This window comes from Megalopta genalis, chromosome 2 (assembly GCF_051020955.1).
Source record: "Megalopta genalis isolate 19385.01 chromosome 2, iyMegGena1_principal, whole genome shotgun sequence".
In the NCBI taxonomy this organism is placed as follows: domain Eukaryota; kingdom Metazoa; phylum Arthropoda; class Insecta; order Hymenoptera; family Halictidae; genus Megalopta; species Megalopta genalis.
In genome coordinates, this window is record NC_135014.1 from 40013057 (window position 1) to 40034730 (window position 21674).

At 32.0% G+C, this 21674-nt stretch overlaps 1 protein-coding gene across 1 annotated transcript in view; it reads right to left on the reverse strand.

Annotated features, from left to right (window-relative positions):
• LOC117219481 (tachykinin-like peptides receptor 86C) overlaps positions 1–21098 on the reverse strand; it is a 65792-nt gene extending 44694 nt beyond the window's left edge. The window contains exon 1 of the mRNA XM_033468657.2: positions 20073–21098. Within this exon, the coding sequence (XP_033324548.1) occupies positions 20073–20358 (286 nt within the window). The 5' untranslated portion in view covers positions 20359–21098. The remainder of the gene's footprint in view (positions 1–20072) is intronic.
• Between the last annotated feature and the right edge of the window lie 576 nt (positions 21099–21674).

Consider the following 21674-nt stretch of genomic DNA (forward strand, 5'->3'; position numbering starts at 1 on the left):
TCTATTCACATTGCGGATTAATGATCATCAATCAGAGAATTTAATTTATCAGCAGAACAATTAAAAAGGTAGGTACGTTTCACGCTGAAAAGCCATCACAGCGATGAAAATTGTGTTATACTGATTGTTTTGCACGATACACGTTCTCATGTGATGAAGAGAGTACCGGAGCGTGGATGGGAAAACTCAGTTTTCAAGTGTAAAAAAGATCCTCCCAATCACTCCCGTCACTGTCGTGACGCTCTCTCGGAACACCTGTTCATAAATAACTTCCAGAACCAATCCCATAAAGCGAACGAACTTTCTGTTTCCTTTTTCTGAACACATGATTACACATCTGCCGAAGTTATCAAGCTCATCAATATACATCAGAAGTGTCCTACGTACAAGGTGTCCCAAATATGCTGAAATCAAATGGAACGTGCAATTCCCCAGGTCATTTGAAGACACTTCGTAAATGTAAAGCATAAATAATGTATTTCGTTATGTATAATGAAAAGTGAAGAAATAGGTAAAATAAAATGGCGTACAAGATATTTGATTTGAACGTGATTAAATTTTGAATGAACGTTACTGAGCAGTGTCACAGATAGTCGCCAAAACAAATCGCGCAAACAGAAAATTGCGACTCGACAATTCTGATACGGACGAGCAAGTTCCACTGTTAATTTCAGATAATCGATTTAGCTAAGAAATTCTCAAGAGAGAGCGTCTTGGTATCCAGAGAAGCCGAACGGATCTTTGTACCTAAACTATGTGAACTAATTAAAACGAACAATACAATTTATCCTACTTGTAACGGTTTCCGCCCTTTTTATTGTACATCGAAGTTATAGACGAAAGCCAGAGGTACTCCATGGATTGCTACCCAATTCTTATGAGTCGGATAATTCCATTTAGCTGTTCGTGTAACGAAGATGGCATTATAGTCACGATTCCGAAGAATGAACAGATTAGGTAATGAGCAGCAAAATCTGCTTTAAATGATCGGAAAGCGATAAGCGCAGGATGTACAAGCTGTATAAAAATTATATGTCTCGACCACTATAGCATGATTCTACACCTCTGGTTTGATAGAAATCTGATGAAAAAATTAATAAAAACTTAATCAAGATTAAAGGGTTAAAATTTTTTTATTTCAACTTACAGTACTGATCTGAAGAACAAAAATATGAAAGAAACCTAAGAAAAATTAGGTAGAAAAAATAATACTATCTACTATTACTTCTATCTACTACTATCTACTATTATTCTTATTAATACTAATAGGAATCAAGTAGCGTATCTGACGACGACATATCAATTCTATTTCTCGTCATGCTACCAGTGTAGTCGAAAAAATAAGCTACACAGGTGACCAATGCGCCGGGCACAGCAGTGCCCTAATTCGCGCGCAGATTGCGCACAAAAATGAACAATTTGGGAAAAGGAGATACGATTATTCGAGCATTGTGTCTCGTTTTTATAGTTGTTGACAATCGGTAACTGTAAAAACGAGCCGCAAGGCTCGAATAGTCGTATCTCCTCTTCCCAAACTGTCCATTTTTGTGCGCAATCTGACCGCGAATTAGGAAGAAATTACCGTAATTCTGAACTACGACGCGACGTGACGCAGGTCTCTGATCGTAGTTCAGAATTATAACATTCACGCGGTAGACCCGCCACGCCGCTGTGCGAAACTCCCGCGTTTACGTCGCCTGACCCCACTCCTTGCATAATTTATTTTCGTGCGTACACTCCCAACTCAGTTCTTTCGAAAATGTAGCTTAAATGGAAAAATGTTACTCTTTTATAATTAACTTATTTTTGCACGTAGAATCACTACCCAGCCGGTTGTACCACGATTTTGGGTGTGCTGGACGTAAAATAATTTTTACGTTTTTTATGTAAAGGAGAGTGAGAGACTTACGGTTCCTTTCAGACTTCTGTTCGTCCCGATGAGTACTATACGTTGCAATAAAAAAAATGTGACCCATTGACCTTGATTTTCAAGATCAAAGACAATTTTGCCGTCCAGTTTATTAGCAGATCTCCGTTGATCCAGATGTATGGAATCCACGCTACGGTGGTCGTGACATATAATTGTTATACACTCTGTACATCAAAATGTTTTCAACGAAAAATCTGAGATTAGTCGTGCGGATATGCAATCGTTCAACAGATGTTGATCAAGGCTGAGAATTATTCAGCTTTAGCAAATAAAAGAAAATGTACAACAGTATTGGTGCGTAATTAACGTCGGATTTTATTGGCGCTCTTTACATCTTTTAATATTGGCATTCTTTACATCCTTTAATATTGGTGCTCTTTACATTTTTCCATATTGTCGCTTTGTCTTGCTTATCTCAGAAAAAAATTCCTTACTAATTGCTTAAATTCATTCGCATCATCGTGTCGACTAATTCGTATCAAGGAATTCTAGGGATCTTGAGGGGTCCAAGATCTTGTTTTAATAAGAAGAAGGTATAACAGTTTAGTTTCGCTTGTGACCGCAAGATTGCTGAATTATAAAAATTTTAGCAGTGCGCGCCAATGCGGACCAATCCGCTTACGATTTTCGTGGTCAGTTTAAAATGAGAGCACCGGTACGCTTATGGATGCGGCTGGGTTAAATGAAAATGTCGATGGTTACTTTTATATTCGTCGTATCTTACTTACTTACTTTACTTTTCAGTGAAAGAGCCACCAGGGAAAGACAAGTCCAAAAGTGATTCAATCATTTCGACTCCACTAGAGCAAAAACAATCATTTGACTTTATGCTACGATTACATGAAAATTATCACGTTTACAACAACAATTTCTGCTTCAAAATCTTACACAGTAATCGATCATTTTTTAGCCATAGAAATTTTACTTTCTAGTAAATGATACCCAAATTATTAAAAAAAAATGAAAGCCATGTTTTCCAAAATCAAAGTATTTATTAAACTAGGTATCATTAAAATGAAGGCATGTAGGATAATTGTACCATGGAACCTCGATTATCCGGGCTTATATCGATATTTCGATTATAGAGAATTCTGATATTGGAAGACTGGATAATCGCGGTTCTACTGTATTCATTTAATAAAGCTAAACAAGTGTAAATGAGAAGAACGAATGGTTTTAGGTTACATTATTTTGTAAAACCAAGTCCTTTTTTCGTGTTTTTTTATTGAGACCAAAAAAAAAATTCTTTGAAAAACACTATCTTTATCTGTTTACAAATTATTCACTTTCACAACCCCGACAGACGCATAAATTAAAATTAACAAATTAAAATAAACAAATTAAAATTAAAATATCTCCCAAAGTAATAGTTTTTCGACACAAATAGGGTGAATAAATGTTTATTCAGAATTCTCAGGAACATCGAATCGTATGTAAAAAATTATATGATTCGATTTAAAAAAAACTACGATGACCTTCGTGTGTTCTTCAAACGTACACATGCGAACAAAATAGCAGCACTGTGTTACGTCCATCTCGAAATAGAAAAAGTTTCGTATGAAATATATTTTTTCAAATAACGTATAGTTCTGGAGATAATGGCATGTAGTGATTAAAATGGGACACCCTGTATACACAGTTGTTACACTGAGTGCACTTCACCCGTTTTTCACTACCCGTGCTTTAAGTAGATGAAGTATACAAGGCAATGACATTCTTTATTTTCTGCACCATTATATTCTTCGTTCCTATGCACAATGGCTTTTGTACAATTTCCACTTTACGAAGGTACGTATGCCTTTCTATTTACTTCTTCCCGGCATTTTTCTTCATATCCTGTTCTAATTTTGTCTACCTCGTGAATTTCAGTGTAAATAACTGACGCTCTTTTCTTTCCACCGATATTTAAATCTTTCCGACGTGCAGCTTATTGGAAAGGTTATATCAGGTCTGGTGCGAGTTCTTCGCGATTTATTTGTTCATCTCGCGTTGCAGTGTCGTGTGATACGTTATTGAGTAGCCATAAGTAGACTCCGGATTTCATCCATTTATTAGAAAAATGAGAAAGTCGAATTTAAAACTGTGAAAGAACTAAATGAATTTAAGAATATAAATGTACTATTTTCCACTTATTAAGGTTACTAAAGAAAAAATAAAATTTCTATTTTTCTTTTGTTTCGTGCAATTGATGCGGACAATTTTTATTTCACATAAAAATTCGCCGTCTATTTATAAGCCACAAGTTGTAATGTTACTTTGAACCCTCACTGCTAATATTATAATAATTCCTGATCATGCCCTTGAACATACGTTAAATCCCAAATTTTTACTAACACTTGGAAATATTATATAAGGTTTACTTGCATGAAGAATGTTCATTTGAAAGTGCTGAGATAAAGTTACATTAAAATATTGAAAAGTTAGCTTACTCACTGTGTATATCAATCGCATATTTGTATCGTTGAAGCATTTGTAATTTTGCATTATACAATTTTTAATTATTTGCAATGTTACTTTCAACCCCAGTCTGAAACCTAACAGTAGCTTGGAGAATGAGGAAGAAAGTGTTCGACCATTTGGACGATCAATTGGTTGATACTTTTAATAAGTGAAGAGGTCTAACAAGTTAGAAACAGCCTAGAATGATGTAGATGAATTGGGGATCAACGCCAAAACATGATTAAAGTTACAAGAATTAGTAGTTCTTGAAATTGTTTGTAGATCTTAGAAGATTAAATATGGTTCATAACCTTGACATAAACAAAAACGAATATTGCTCGTCATGAAAATTTGAAGAACAAAGAACGCACTTCTAAAACAGTAAACAATTTATCTATATCAAATTCACAAAACAAATAGAATCTTGAACAGATTATCCTTTAAACTTCAGTCAAAAAAAGCACTAAATCTATTAAATCTGAAATAAAATACATTAAATATTGTTAAATAATATCATATGTGCAATTACTCTCAAAAATATTCCGACACTAAGTACATTTAATTCCTCCATAACATATCTCGATTAATTGAAAAAATTGATTTCGTATTCTTTTCTTATGAAGTGCCACCTAAATAAAATTTTATGCATTGAATATGAAAATTTAGAATGACACACAATTGCAAATGCATTTCATGAATCATTCAAATGTGATCGAATCATCCACGATTCATCGGATTTAAATCCCATAACATCGTTACACATAGAATAACTCGATGCTGATTCAAGTTTCAAAAGTCATTAATATTTTCAATACCATAGAGCTATTGTTTCGTCTCGAGCCACAGCTGCTATTCTGCTCAAGGTTAATCACGTTTTTTGGAGAACAAGCACATTATTTCAAAAGTAAAACGTTTAAGCGAAATTTAATTAACTCCCGTCCGGCGGAGATATGGTGGTTTTAATTCAACGACATTCACCGGTCTGTTTTTTCTCCTGATGCTAGAAATGAAAATGACGAAATTTTCGGCAGAAAAAAATCGAGGTTCTTTTTCATTCGACGTGTCTATTTCGAAAACGTTCATGTTGATATTATTTGTGTCATAAACAATGACAAAGATGTACAATGTAAGATGCGAAAAAAACAAACTGCGTGCGAAATAAATTTAATGTATAAACTGTTTTTATTAATATACATATATATAGCGTATACATTTATTTGTATTATAGTATTAGCATATATTGCCATGCAAAGTTTATGCATTACAGTGACTATCATTTATTTTGTTCTTAATAAATATAACTGTTGTTTGTAACAAATATAAAGTTTAACACAATATATCTCACATCAATCGTTTTACTATCTTTTTTGATAATGAAACTGTAATATTTAATGTATAATTAATTATAACAGTGATATATGTGTAGCAATTGCAAGAGTGTATATTAAGAATGAAGATAAATTGTTATTTAACTCCTATTTATTGCAATCGAGATAGAGAATTTTTATTTTGCGTAAAAATTTCCAGTCCTGAATAAAAACAAAAATGTATATAAAGGTTATATATACTACTTAATTAAATAGCGCAACTGAATGTATTTAAATACAAAAATCTATAAAATGTATACTCGATTCTCAATAATTTTTCAAATATTGTATTGTACGTTACAGAGAAATCGGAATAAATTCCATGAAATGAAAATATACCAATGACCTATAAAACTTTTGCTAGCTCCGTTGCTGTCTCTCTCCACAGAAGTACGTAGCGCTTGAATCACTTGAGGGCACGATTGACACCGTCATTGAATTCTTTCCATGAATTTCTATAGAATATACAAGAGTGACATGTCCTACCTGAATTATTCGTACACCTTACAAAATGCAATAACATTTTTAAAACTGGACTAAATCTCTTGAATTTGTTTTAAATGTTAGAGAGACCAGTTTACTCTACAATGACTAAAATACATTTCTTTCTAATTTTGCTATTATTTGGAATGACAAAAAGATTTAAAAAATCCCATTATTTAAATTTTTAATCTGAGCATATGCAAGATATCGTTAGGTTTAAATTTGAATATTGGAATTATCAAACCAGTCAAAATGACTGATTTCCGATTTTATCTGTTGTAATTCTTGATATTATAAAAATATTATCATGATCAATTTTTAGACAAACTATTCTCGTCGAGCGCATATTATAATTAAACTGGGGATTTTCATGCAGAATAAAAATTGTCCAAGTTTAAAAAGACAAGTAAGTTTTAAGACTAAGTTTTTAAAGATAAATTTAAATTCTTCCAATGTCTTCACAGTTTTGTATTCGACCTGGTCATTTTTCGTCAAAAATGCACAAAAACCGCAGTTCAATTATAATGAAAATCGTACGAAGTTTAAATCAAAATCAATCTTGTCATTGTTACAAAACAACATATATTAGTCGCATATAAAGCTCGGTAGTTCTAGTATTAATGTGAAAGGGATACCATAAACGTTATTTTGTCATATAATGCAGGAAATATTCATTCACTGGAGAGTGTTAATTCATTGAACAGAAGATCACCCGACGTAAAGAAAGCTCTTCAAAGTTAAGTGTATTTTAAGTAAAGTTCGAGTTAAAATACAAGACTGTAACTAATTAATCAAATTCCAACAGTCAAGTACAATCAACTGTAAAGCAGTTCTGATCTTCCTTCCCGGATTAACACATGACTGCTTGCGATGCTGCGTACGTTCAAAGCAATTCCACAGGTCATGTTCGAAGCTGTTGAGAATCTCCGTTGTTTTTGCTTGATCGAGCATCATCTTTCACATCCTCTCTGCGTTTCGAAAATCTTTTGTGCCGTTCAAAGAATTTGTGTATGTAATCTTTATTTGTTTTTAAATAAATTAATGTATTTTATCTAAATAGAAAGAAATCCATCTAAATCTATAAATTGAACTAAATAATCCATGTAAATGAAAATTCTTCGATATCTGGAATGTGTGTGTGTGTGTGTGAGATAAAGGGACGTATTTGTAATGTACTTAACGCTAGACTTACGGAACTCGTCAAAATGACAGATTACTATTTCTTCAATAACGATTATTCAGATTGTAAAGATACATTCATTTATTTAATATATTTGTTGCTTGGGACAAATATTACAATAATACTCGTTCAAAATTAAAATAAATGTATTATTGTTAGTTTTGTAAAGTAATATAATGTAGTTGCTTTTAGAGCGATCCGTAAACCTTAGTATCAAAGAATTTGTTTCAATTATTTTCGCATAAATCAGAATCAGTGAGACGAATATTTTCTTTCCGGCTAAGATGCCTCTTGACTCAACGCAGTTAACAATCGTTTTCCTTTTCCATGGAACACAGAATATCGTACCTTAGGAGTAATTCTTACAGACGTTGCAACGTAATCTTCTTTGAAACGTACTTACATGTTGAAATAAATATCAAGTACTTCCTTTAAGAATTGACATAACAAAAGGTCACGTTAAATACAGTTGTTTTCACATTTACTGGATAAATTCTGAATCATAATTGTTTGACATCTCTTCTTCAATTATTTCAAATTTTTAGCAATTTCTAGTGCTGCTGCAAACACGTCACTCAAAATTTGATACTTTTTAAAGTAGAGCGAATGCATTTTTATATATCGAAGATGCATCCAGTCGTTTCGAGTGAAGTTACTGTGCTGGATTTTGTGAAGCTGCGTAAGACAAAACTTTTATCTCTTCCATCTCACTGTTTGTTCTACAAATAGACGCGGTCAGTTTCGTATTTCTAAATTAAAAATAGTACAGTAAATTCTCTCCAATTGTCCCTCAGCTTATAAACAAAAATGAACAACTTGGGGAGAGGGGACACAATTATTCGAGCACTGTGACTCATTTTTATAGTTGCCGATTATCGACAAAAATTTACTTTAGTCCTTAAAATAAGTAGAACAAATAACATTGTAATCTGAACAGAGTACACTTTAATTGAATCCTGGTCATATTTAAACGAGATTAGTATTAAATTAGTATTATACTTCCGGAAAATGTGGGGTTCCGGAGGTTATTTGACGTAACTTTTTCCTTAGCGAAAATGCAATTCGTGGCCTCGTTTCCGAGTTATTAACGAAAAGCATTAACCAATGAGAAGCGAGTACGCCTGGCGCAATGCGGCCGAGCCAACGAGCGGACGAAGTCCTGTTCCGTTTATTGGCTCCGCTGTCTCGCGCCAACTGATCTCGCTTCTCATTGGTTAATGCTTTTCGTTAATAACTCGGAAACGAGGCCGCGGATTACATTCGTGCTAAGAAAAAAGTTACTTCAAATGATCTCAGGAACCTCCTCAATTTCCGAAAGTACCATAATTTTGAGACACCCTATATAATTGTGATTAGTGTCTGCACAATTTTATTGTTTGACATTTAAATAACGTACTCGGTGAATACGGTAACGAAAATTTCGATTGTTCAGTTGGGGAGAATTCATATCGAAACTATATCAAATTGCCCTGATATCTCACTCGACCAGTTGTGTACCTTTGGTGCACCTGTTGCCGGCGTCACAATGGAATCAAAACAATTCGTTGTTTTAATTTCACGTCCTGCAGAAAATGAAAAAAGTAAAAATCGATGCTATATTTTCTACACATCGATACTCTTTCATTTTATATTTTCCGTCATCGTAGTTCTAATTATGAACCACGGTTAATTTCTAAAATTACAACAGAGCCATTTTTGCTTGACAACTCACAGCAAGCTCAATTTTCATTTCTGCGTTAGCTCATTTACCAATTCTATTGTTCAAATACTATTAAAAAAAAATCTAAAAAAAAATACTATTAAAAATGTGCAAAAATGTGAGAGTAATGAAAGCTTTTATAATTTTACTGTAAAAAGTGTCAATATATAGAAGCTTAAGATATAACTGACTAGATTAAAATCATCTGTTAAAAGAATTAAACATAACGTTTTATATTTAGCGAAATGAAACGTAACTATTAAGTTAAGAGAAATAATGAAATGAATCCCTTTGAATCAATAAACAGTTTGTAAAACCATAGAAATTCGACATACCTAATCATTTGATTAAATCTCTATATAACTTCATACGATTTACTCATTATTTCAAACAATATCACAACTCAGCAGTTGATAACCCGTGCAACAGGTACGTCGCTCATTATATTACCTCGTTCGATGAAAATTGAATGTCCTGAACTGAACTCAAAGTGCACCGATATAGATTTCTTGTATGACATTTTGGATAGCAACGTCGCCGTCAAATAGAATCCACGGAACTGATTTTACCGGTTCTCTCGCTTTGATCTGATTCCTCGGGCTGATAGTATCGGCTTGTCGGAAAGACTTTAAATTTTCCTCCGACACCATCTGGACAATGGCAGTGCATATATCGTTAGAGTAGAATCTGTACGGCTTTCCGATAACACGTTTACTGTTGAACCGACATCCATAAAAGTTCCACAAAATCGGGGGAATTTATTTAATAAAACGAAAACATTATTTCGTATTTCCCAATAAAATTTTACACATTCGTTGCGTCAACTGAAAAATTAATATTCAAATCTATTTGTATAACTGATCTCCTTTATCACCAAACGGACATTTTATTTTTTGCGATTGATTTTTCAAGGGTGACATCCAAAAATGAAATTCCATATTTATCTACTACCCTCTGAGAGAGAGAGAGAGAGAGAGAGAGAGAGAGAGAGAGAGAATATAATATATACATTAAAACATTATTATATTAAAATATTATCATATCGTCTATCATATTAAAATAATTCACACAATATTGAAATGATTCACAAATTATTAAATTAATCCACTAATTATTAAACTAATTGAAAAAATAATTCACAAATAATTCATATAATTCAAATAATTCACAAAATATTCAAATAATCCATATTATATAAATGACTGTATCAAGAACATGTAACAAAAGATTTATATGTTCATATACTATGAATATTAGAAATGGTTTAAAAAATGCAACAATATTGACTTGCGGATTTTTGTGTACAATAAAAATTGTTTTCAACAATAGCAAGAATTATAAAATTCTTTTATTTATTTAATAATTTGAATAAATTTGAAATAATACATTCACACACACACACACACACACACACACACACACACACACACACACACACATTTTCTAAATCTTTGAAACTTTTTGATAGTTTGAAGTGCAACTCCTCAGTTTTGCCATAAATGCATAAAATCCGCAGGCTATTGATACAGATATCACGAGCATATGAGGAATGTGCTTCTTTTCACGCCTAAATACATACACCACTACGTGTCCCTACCATTTCAAAGCATCTCAAAAGACTCCAAACGTGTTGTATACTCCCGCGTTTTATGCTCTTTTGGAGTGTAGCAGCAGCTTTTTAAAGTGGTACCGCAAAGTGCCTTCAAAAGTGAAGGGTTAATATCAGCAATTTTTTCCTTGTACCTTCTAGGTATCATTAGTGCTAGAATTAATAATACGGCTCCTTGATTGTGAGCACGCGCTTGCCTCGTTAATAAATAACCACGTTTCAGATACTAATTCTATTTCATTATTTTCCAAGTTTATCTTTCTGTACGTATAATTGAAGACCTTCGAGCAACTTTATTGTCTTAATTAAGGGTTACGTTCGAGTAGATGGCATTATTAGTTATATATCCAATCAACCAAACTGCCAATAGAAAATTACAACCCATCTGATGGCTCCAAGGTAGTTTATGTAGGCACATAATAAAATCGTTATAGCGGCGAGCCAAACACATAATTAGTAGGTTATATTATATGTAACAGTTGGGCTACTGCAGCTAATTATTGAATATTTAGTATTGCTATCTCCGACATCATTTGTACTGAAAATAGCGTGGAATACATCGCGATTGAATCGCTTCGTTAACACGGCGCACGTTTTAAACGGATATAATTCGAAATTCATTTAAAACTCGCCCACGTATGTGACCAGGATTTCAAATATCTCTTGTTTCAGTCCTTTTCAAATTTTTAAATGTAATTGCTTTTCTATTGACCGATTCTGCTATTAAAAAACTGTGTAGAATTTATCGCATGCCATTCGTACGAATTAATCGCGATAAACAAAGAATTTTTATAGACATTCGGTCACATATTTCGGAACAGTTTAGAACTTTCTGATATTGTATGCAATTGTCAGTATTGAAGTAACTTTAGAAAATGGTGAACGGGGCACCATGTATAGAATTAGATTTCTATATGTATATGGGACAGTAATAATAACATTTACATTTCGTGAAAAATGAAGTTAAACTTGAAATAAAAAAATAATGTTCTTGTGAAGAAAAACCCAAAAGTACATTGTGTGTTTCTTTTATTAATTAAATTCTTCCCTTATAAAATCATATTTTAGGTGAATGTGTCAAACTCTGCACGAAAATAAGTAATTTCACATTTGGAATTTCGCGAAATTAAACGTACGATTCTCTTTCAAAAAAAATGTATTTTTATAAATAATTAAGGATATTACAGAGAGTTGTATTAACGATAAAAACAATAAAGAAATAAACACGATACAAAATGATGATGAACAAAAAACATGATAAAATTAAGTAAAATCATGATATTTCTATAATATATTTAAATTGAATTTTTATTGTTCACACACACATAAATTTTTATTGATATGTGATGTCGTTTCTGGGACACTGTTTGTTGTATCGTTCAATTAATTAGAATGTCTGCGCGGTGGTAAATTTCACTCTACTAAACTCGAATTTAAGCATGCTAAAGCGAAAAGCAGCTATTATACGAGATGTTAATATCTCGGAACCTGCTATTCAAGTGACTTTTTTCACAGAAACGTAGGTCATTTCTGGAAGCTTTTGATCACGCAAATTTATAACATGAAACTCCATGAAATCTCGATGAATTAATACCGAATTCTAAAGATTCCGTATTCATTTCTCAAAACAAAAAATTAATAGTGACGTTATAAATTGAACATTAATCGAGAATCACTTATTGAAAAAATACATCTTTAATGTTCATAGCGTGAAAAAGTTTCTGAAAGGTAAATAAAAAAATTAAATATCGAAGTTAAGTGAAAGATCATTCGTATACGAAATATAATTTAAATATGTTCGTTCTGGACTACTAAAAAATAAAATAATAAAAAATAATTTGATTAGAATTAAAAGTTATTAATTATAAGATTGCGGATTTTATGCATTTATGGCACAAGTGGTTGGCTGAAATGCAAAACTATAAAGAAATTAGAAGAATTTAAGAATATTGTTACATTATTGTTAATGTATTGAAACTATTGAACAAAGAAATACATTTTTATTCAATCCCAGTTTCTTACAATGAATGCAGTCAATTTTCATTTTGCATAAAGATCCGCAATCTAGTGGTAACTATACAATATTCACGTTTTATAATAAAAATAAATTTTTCATAATTCTTTCCACAAGTTTTCTAGAGGTTCCAGATTAAATACTACATTCCCGAACTATCGATTTCCACTTCTTTTAGTCTTTCTATAACCGCGTTGATTAGCACTTGTACGTACCTCCCTGACAGAGCGCGATATGATTGGACATAGATGAAATGTATAGCATTCATATTTTGTAGATCACGTGTGAAATCATCACGCGTTCGACGCAATTTTTGTGATACAGTCAACTGGAAAGTGCATATTCCCCATATGTGCACAAATGGAACAAGTTTTTTGTCATTTTTTAACAAGCGTCGCCTGCGAGTTATGAACTCATAAATTGAAGGCTGGACTTTCGAGGTGTTCTGTTTAAACTCCAGCGAACACTCAGCAGCGCATATGCGCACACATTGGTAAAAAAAAGAGATAATACAACTGCGGAAATGTTTTACACGCTTTTAATCGCGCTCACGTGTGAAAAGAGTTTTATTGTAATATGATGTAATGCTAATACATATTTAAAAAAGGCACTGCAAAATAAACTTGTAAATAAAAAATATTTTAACACGTCTCGAACATTTATAGTATTGTATGAATTATTACTAAATTAATGAAATATTTTAAACAATACACCCCGACTGTATTAATTCATTCAATGTAAGTGAAAGATTCAATTTAACAGAACCACAATTTCTATTTTCGCATCGACAGAAAATATATAATTACTTTATATTATAACAAGAAATATTTGTTTTATACATAACAATCTCAGTAAAAAAATAATTTTATATTAAACATCTTTGTAATACAGTAAATTCTCCCTAATTGACGCTCAGATTGTACACAAAAATGAACAATTTGGAAAGAGAAGATACGATTATTCGAGCCTTGCGGCTCGTTTTTATAGTTGACAATCGATAACTATAAAAACGAGCCGGAAAGCTATAATCGTATCTCCTCTTTCTAAATTGTCCATTTTTGTGCACAATCTAAGCGTCATTAAAAAGAATTTACTGTATTGTCGTTCATTTATTGTTGCAATAGTTTTTATTTGTCCATGTTTCGATTATCTTATTCGTCACGCTAAATTGATAGTAATGGTTAGTTTACCATTATATAGATAATGGTAAAATCTTTCATTTTATTTTTGCGCATGACGTGTACAGTGAAAAATAATTCGTTAAAGAGTGTTCGTGAAGACGATTAAAATTACATTATTAATTGTTAATGTTTCGGAAGAGATGCCAAGCGAAGAAATATTTGCTAAATAATAAATATAGAAATAATTCTCGTCATTTCAATTATTTTCTATTTTGTAAAAACTAATTTGTTCAATCATTCCTATTTAAATGTTTCAAGTATTCAGCGTGGTGTTCAGAAAATATGAGTCCTTGCACTACATACAGGATATCCGTTTTATCTAGAAATTCAGAATATCTCGGAAAATATATGACAAAAGTTGTTTTATCTAATAAGGCAGATTACGTGGTTTTAATAGATTTTGCGTGGGTATAGTGGTAGGAGAGATTTCAATGTCAAGTTAATTTTTTTTAACGGAACAGTACGTCTTTTTATTTATAATTTGTTATCGTTGTATAAGACAAATTGGACAATATATTATTTATCATAATATATATCCATAAATTATGGAGACGCAAAGTTCTTTTATTTCGTGAATATATTTTAAAAATTAAAATTCAACTCTATTATTAAATGAATCAATGTCGTTTAAATTACAATATTTTGCAACTTCGGACTAGCAACGTAAATAAATGCTTGTTACGTAAATCAATTTTCATGAAACAGATTAGCTATGTATTTCTTTTCATATTATGGTAAAGAAAGAGCAGTGAATGCTGCTTGTTTGTCAGGCGTCCCTTTGATACCAGAACCTTCTTGTTAATGAAGCTTTATGCTTACTTCCAAGTTCGCGTTCTTCGACTGTTTCTTGTATTATAATACATCTCCTTGTTCTGTGCGTTTAATTCAACTAGTTTCTCAATGGATAATGGACATGCTCAATCTATAAACAGGGAATTGTTAAATTTAAATCTAAACTTAAATTCTGTGTCGTTTGACTTTCAGTATTTAATTTGAACGTTCAACTTCACATTTGAATGTTGCACACAGTGTCCTACTTTCCCCGTCCTACCAGATCAAGTCCAAAACTAACAATGAATTTATTTACCAGTTAATAGCACTATTAATTAGTAAAGTTTAACATACTGCAGAAGTGGAAAGTTCGCAGTGTTGTAATGCGTTCCATGCAGTGCAAGGCATGCACCCACTGCGAGTCTTAACAGTAAACCACTTAAGAAAATGTCGCAATTAGTTCTAATTTATATTAAATAAAACTAAACGATTTAATAAGGAAAAACAAGAAATACTTAACCTTAAAGATCTAGAAACATTTTTAATAATTTATATAATTTCTATGAAATTGTATAAAATCTCGATACAAATTACATAAAATTCAACAAAACCTGTATAAGATCTATAAAATTGTGTAAAATTTATGCGATTTCTATAAGATTCTATAAAATTTATATGGTATAAATTAAAATTATGTTTATCAATAACGTGTTATTGAATTAAATAAAACATTTCAAATTGTTCAAACATTATACCTTTAACGTATACATACGTAATCGTTTAAAAATGTTACAACAATTATTGTAATAATAATATTCTCGAAAAAAACGATATTGCCGTATATTATTTTATAATTATTATATTAATAGGTTACGAAAAAAAGTTTGTGCAAATGTACATTTTTATAATTGTTGCAAATTATAATTGCGTACAATGTTGAACATATTTATAATTTTGCATATCTTTTATGCCAGCAATTAATGCGGGCCGTAATATATGGACATACTACAACATTGTAATTATAGAATACCTAAAGGTAATAAACGTTAGGCACGTACGCCAATCTAATGCAACGAACATAGCAGCAATTTACAGAAAATTAACATAAAATATGTCATGTAATTATAATCGATCCATAACAAATAACAATGTTCACTTCAGTATAAAATTTTATAAATAATATTATATTGAAAATAAAAATACTCTTTTTACGTGGCCTAATGTATATGCTTTGCATACATACATTTGAAAACATACAATAATATGTGTCAAATATACTGTTAAAACATGTTTTTTAAGCTTAACGTTTTCTTGGTGTGGTAATTTATATTTCGTACCTTTTTTTCAGAAATATTGAGAATTGTGTCAAGTAATCCGAATACTTTCCATAGTTATCAAACTGTTTTTAAGTATTTTGATATATTTCAATTATGCACTAATTACATCGCGTAACGTGGCATGGTCATTTTCCGTAAATAGATTGATTTTTGCACATAAACGTTTTAAATTCTTTGTTGATACAAAGAAAGTGTTTATAACTTATTGTACCTGAAATTAGAATAAACAAGAATAATTATGATGCGTATTGTTAATGATTCCATATTAGTTGCATATATTTTTTATGCTTATGTACAGTGCACAAATGGGGCATGCTTCCCGCATATTTATCATGCATAAACATCCGACATCGCGCTATACATTACTACTTCCGTTCGGTCGCATTAAACTTTATCTAGCATTAAAACTCAGTCGTCCATCTTCTTTATCCGAAAGACAGAGATCGTTGATCAGAAAACGAACAGTTAATCATTTTCCGATTACACACGCGCGCGCTTAATCCACGGACCATGTCAAAAGACAATTATTTTACGAATCGTAATGTTGCTTAATTAAAGCTGGCAAGCAATCATGACATCATTCCTGTACATTCATTATTTATAATATTCCCATATACTGAAATAAAGTGAAGCATGACGTTGCAGTTAATTACGCATTCCTGGAATAGTAAAAGGAGTTAAATATAATTGGAGAAAATATGCAGTTTGCTCTCCGGCTGTGGTTTGTTCTGACAGAAAATATTCCAGCGTGAAATTCAACTGGCATTTGGTGGCATGACGGTAACTAATTTCAGTAATTATTAAAAGAAAATGTTGCGATATGTGTGACAATGTGTACTATTTTGTGGAACGATCATTTTATCTACCGTTTATATCTGTTCGTTGTATCTATCGTTCACGATACTTAACTCTTCAATATTAACCATGGTATTTATTTCTTTGGTTCTGTTGATATTTCCAAGTTAATATTTATTTTTGAAATGTGCAACTCACCGATTTGGCTGCAACACGTTGATTATAATTCACGATTTGCACTAAATATTTTAAAATTATTATATTTTAACACTAAACCTACCATTAGCGGTTAATTGGCCGCCTCTCACATTTTTTATTTTCAAATTGTTCAAATTATGGAGATTTTCTCTTAAGATTGAATCAATTTCTTTATTCAAGTATGCATTATAATAAAAATGGCGGAAGGCTTAAATAAATACAGTGTTTTTATCATTATAAAGTAGCATACGTTAGTTACTTTTAGGGCTCGGTAGGTTTAGTGTTAATAGGCCTGTAACAGAGCATATGACGTATTGCGAACTGTGTTAAAGTAAGCTAAGAGGTCGATTTCTCGAAAGTTAATTTTTCAAGACCTAACTTGTAGAATATTCGTGTTATTGATTCCCGATAAATCCGATATTACGTGAATTGAAACCATTATAGCATTATAGTCTTAAATATCTATACGAACTCTATGTTAAAATTTAATGCTGTTCTTTATACACGTACTCTCTTATTCACTTTGTGGCACATTCTACACGACGAGGTATCTTCCTGGTCTAGATTAAAATTGTAAATTCATTTTCACCCGTAGTATTCAAAAACTTGTCTGTTCATTTAGATTTTTCATTATTTCTTCGAGTAATCTACCGAATACGTAGCGTTAATCCTCGTGAAGTTATAATCTGATTATAAATAAATGATTTCCTTGCTTATACATATTGGAATATTATCGGAGCTCTTTTCATAAAACTATGAACTCATTATACTTGTAACAAGATTACCGAAGTTCCAGAAATATTTCAAAATCCGATAAAACAATTTAACTGAAAGTGGAACGTCGAGTGCTCAATTTTATATATTCGCTTGAATTTATACAAGTAAAGGTGTATTATCTATACAGGTGTGAACCAGAATGGGTAGTAAAAACGAGCGGAAGGTAATTCTACGTGAAAAAATACGAACAAAATTTTGGTGTAACATTTTTTTAACCGGAGCTCTGTGTTCGAGAAAGTCGACTTTAAAGTTTGTTCATCTCTGCGAAGGATTTACTTGTTTTCTATTCTTCTACCGCAGTTGTCTCCGTCCGAGACAACGTTTACAAATATTGACTATGATGGATAAAAAGCTTAATTATCAGTAGAAACACTCTGTACTGCTTTAACCACACAATAAATAATGATTGTAAACACTATCTCGGATGAAGGACATCTGCGGCAGAAGAGTATATGACAAATAAATCCTTCGCAGAAATGAACAAACTTTAAAATCGACATTCTCGAAAACGGAGCCCCGGATAAAAAAATGTACCAAATTTTGTTCTTATCTTTTCACGTAGAATTACCTTCTGCTCGATTGTACTACCAATTCCGGTCCACCCCGTATAGAATAAAACCATTGTAGTTTCAGAATCGGTTGTTTCCCATAACAGCTAAATGGTACTGCAGCTTCATCCAATACTGCAAATCTACCTCGAGGCTACAAGATACGTTTTATCAAAACGTTCGTATCGTTATTTTTCATTTTATCTACTGCATGTTTAATTTTTCGGCTCGGCTTTCGATTAATCAACTCCGATAATTCATACGATATCAAAATCATTCATGAAACCGAAACCAGAATGTTAAAATTTACCATAGGACATATTAGTTTAATTCTTTTGTATTCCAAGAGTCCTGGTAAAACATGCTACTAACAGATACTGGTAACAATCCTAGTAAGTCTTAATGATTTTGTTGGACTACAACAGAATCTCGATTATCGGAACCAAAACATGGCACAGCTGTTCGGATGATCGAATAAGTCTATTCCTCTGTTACAGTACGCTGAAGAAATAATCAAAGTTTTGACAATGAAATTTTCGGTTAATAAACATCCCGATAACAGATCGGTTCCATTAAAAGGATAATCCAGGATCCACTGTATAAAGATCTGAACAATGACGAGCAATATCCGCGTTTGTTTCTTTTCATGAACAAAATCAAAAGAGAAACGACGTTCACTTTATACGGGAAACTGATATTAAAAAGCACGGTGTTTGAAGATAATTTATCCTTTTCTGTGTTTTAAATACGTTGTGTTATTACCTTTATCGTTCTATCTTATTTGACGTGCAACAGTTTTGTAACTCAAATTCTGTTGAATCCGAACAATTGTCCATTAACACTAAACCTGCCACGTGCATAAAATTGGTATTTATTTTCTAATTATTGGAGGGCACATTACTAACTAAAAATAATAGTCATTTTTAGTGATTTGTAGGTTTAGTATCAATTCTTTGAATTAAAAGCTCTCGTCGAAGAAAGACTGTTATAATTAGACTGCAGATTTCAAGCATTTATGACAATAATGACTAGGTGCAACATAAAATGGTAGACAGATTGAAAGAATATGAAATATGTACCACTTTCAATTTATTAACAATACTAGCCTTTAGCGCTGGGATGTCCCTCCTCAAGGGACGTAATTAAACTGCTGATAGTTCTGGTACATTAAAAATTAACCGTTTTTATTTCATAAAATCTGTATCGATACAATCTTTTATTTTATTTAGACAGCCTAATTATTCCCAACGTGTTCTATCATGTTATACAGGTTTTATTGCACTCCAAATTAATCCTTTTGTAGATCATATTAATCCCTTTTGCCAATTAAAATTAATCATGTCACGGATTAAGATGGGCCTACCTTTGTTCAATTTTTAAACTTGGTACGAATTTATGTACTTAGTATGAAATATAAATTTCGTTAGAAATATTATTTATAAAATATTGTGCGATTGTTAAATTTAACACGCATTTTATTACAAATAATTACAAATAAGTAAATCTAATTTGCAAGAATTAATTCGGATTTACAAAAAGATTAATAACGAGCGCGAAAACTGTATTTTCTTTGAAGCATTGCTTGTTACTTTACGAATAAACACATTCGAGTTTTTGATAAGTGATCCGAGAAAATTCTCCGAGTGCAACGGATTAAAGGAAGAAAAAGTTGCGTTTTTGTTTCTTGGAAACGATGCAAACAACTATTATTTTGCATAAAGATGTAACAGCTGTTAAGTCTTACCGAGTACAATCCACATGACGATGATATTCCCTCCTGTCGCTACCAGCAACATCACAGCAAATATGAGGGACCAGGCTAACTTCTGCCACCAGGGCAGATCAAACGGGCGCTCTTGATGATTCGACACACAGTCTAAAAACTCTTTGTCATGTACGTTTGATCTGTCGAGGATATCCTCCAATACCATCAACAGCTCGGTGCTGTTGAACTTGAACAAAAACGAGATGTTCAGTCCGAACATCATGGCACTGCAATTGTACACACCGTACAACGTCTGATTGTTCATATTTCCTAAGATTATTCACCGCAGCTTTCATAGAAAAATTGATTCCTCTCTATGATAACAGTACTCGATCGAACGGAGTGGTGTCCTCCACGTACGAACGTAAGCCCTTTGTAGATTTTGTCAATTCTATTCGTGTACCATGAATTCTCTTCGTTCATGTATGTTCGTCGAGGGAAATTGAAATATACAGCGGGCTACAGCACGAATGGCGCAATACGAGAAAAATAATGCTCTATAAAAAAGTAAACAAAAAATGTGTGTTAACTAATTTCTTATGCTTCGCTTCGCTTTCATGATAACCGATCCGAAAAATTCGATGAGGAGTTGTACAGATAGGTATCGTTATTAACGAATTTCAAAATTATGGGTAACATTTGATGGAAGCAATTTTAATTGCAATTAAGAGAGGAAACAAAAGCACGGTTATATTACATTACATTGTTTATTATAATCCCAAATATGCGATGTATAACTTTCAGAACGATGTGGTTGATCAAATGATCTTTATTTAATTAAATTTTGCCAAGGTAATACCAAGATAATCTTTATTTGTATTAATTAATTAATGTAGGTAATACAGTGGTTATGTTCTGTGCAAGAGTAACGTATTTATTATCGAGTTTAAGACTGAGGACCTTTATGCAACATAAAATGTTCTACGTCAATTCCAAAATCATGAAATAAAATGAAAGTGTATTCTTTTAATAATTTTAATAATTTTAATAATTTTAATAATTTTAATAATTTTAATAATTTTGATAATTTTAATAATTTAGAAACAATATGAAAATGTTCTTAAATTTTTTTAGCGTCTTCAAGATTTTATATTTCACCTACACATTTTTGCCACGAATACATTCAATCCACGGTCTATTTAGAAGTATTCTACATTTCTATGCGCAAATACTGTTGCATCCAATCGAGACAGACGCTCATTGAGAATCAAACATGAGTTTATGCATGAGTATCGAGATTTACATATAACCATAGAAGTTTCAATCTAAACCTGACAAGTGGTGCCTGTGTTTTCAATAACCATTGTTATTTTAGTCCCCCTGTTTCGTATTTGAATATGAAAGTGCGAGCATAAGAAAAGGGTCAAATTCGACGAAGAGACCTGTCAGATTAGTACAAACAGAGAAAACTTTGGAACCTCGAAAGGATTTGTTCGTGAAACAGATTTTCGATGCCGACAAAATTGGAATTTCCATTCAAACTCGATCGTTGTTACCGAATTAAACCGACAAAATTTTTTTCGATTCAGCTATTTGTCCAGGTTGAATGAAATATCGTGGACAAACAAAATAGAAAAACAA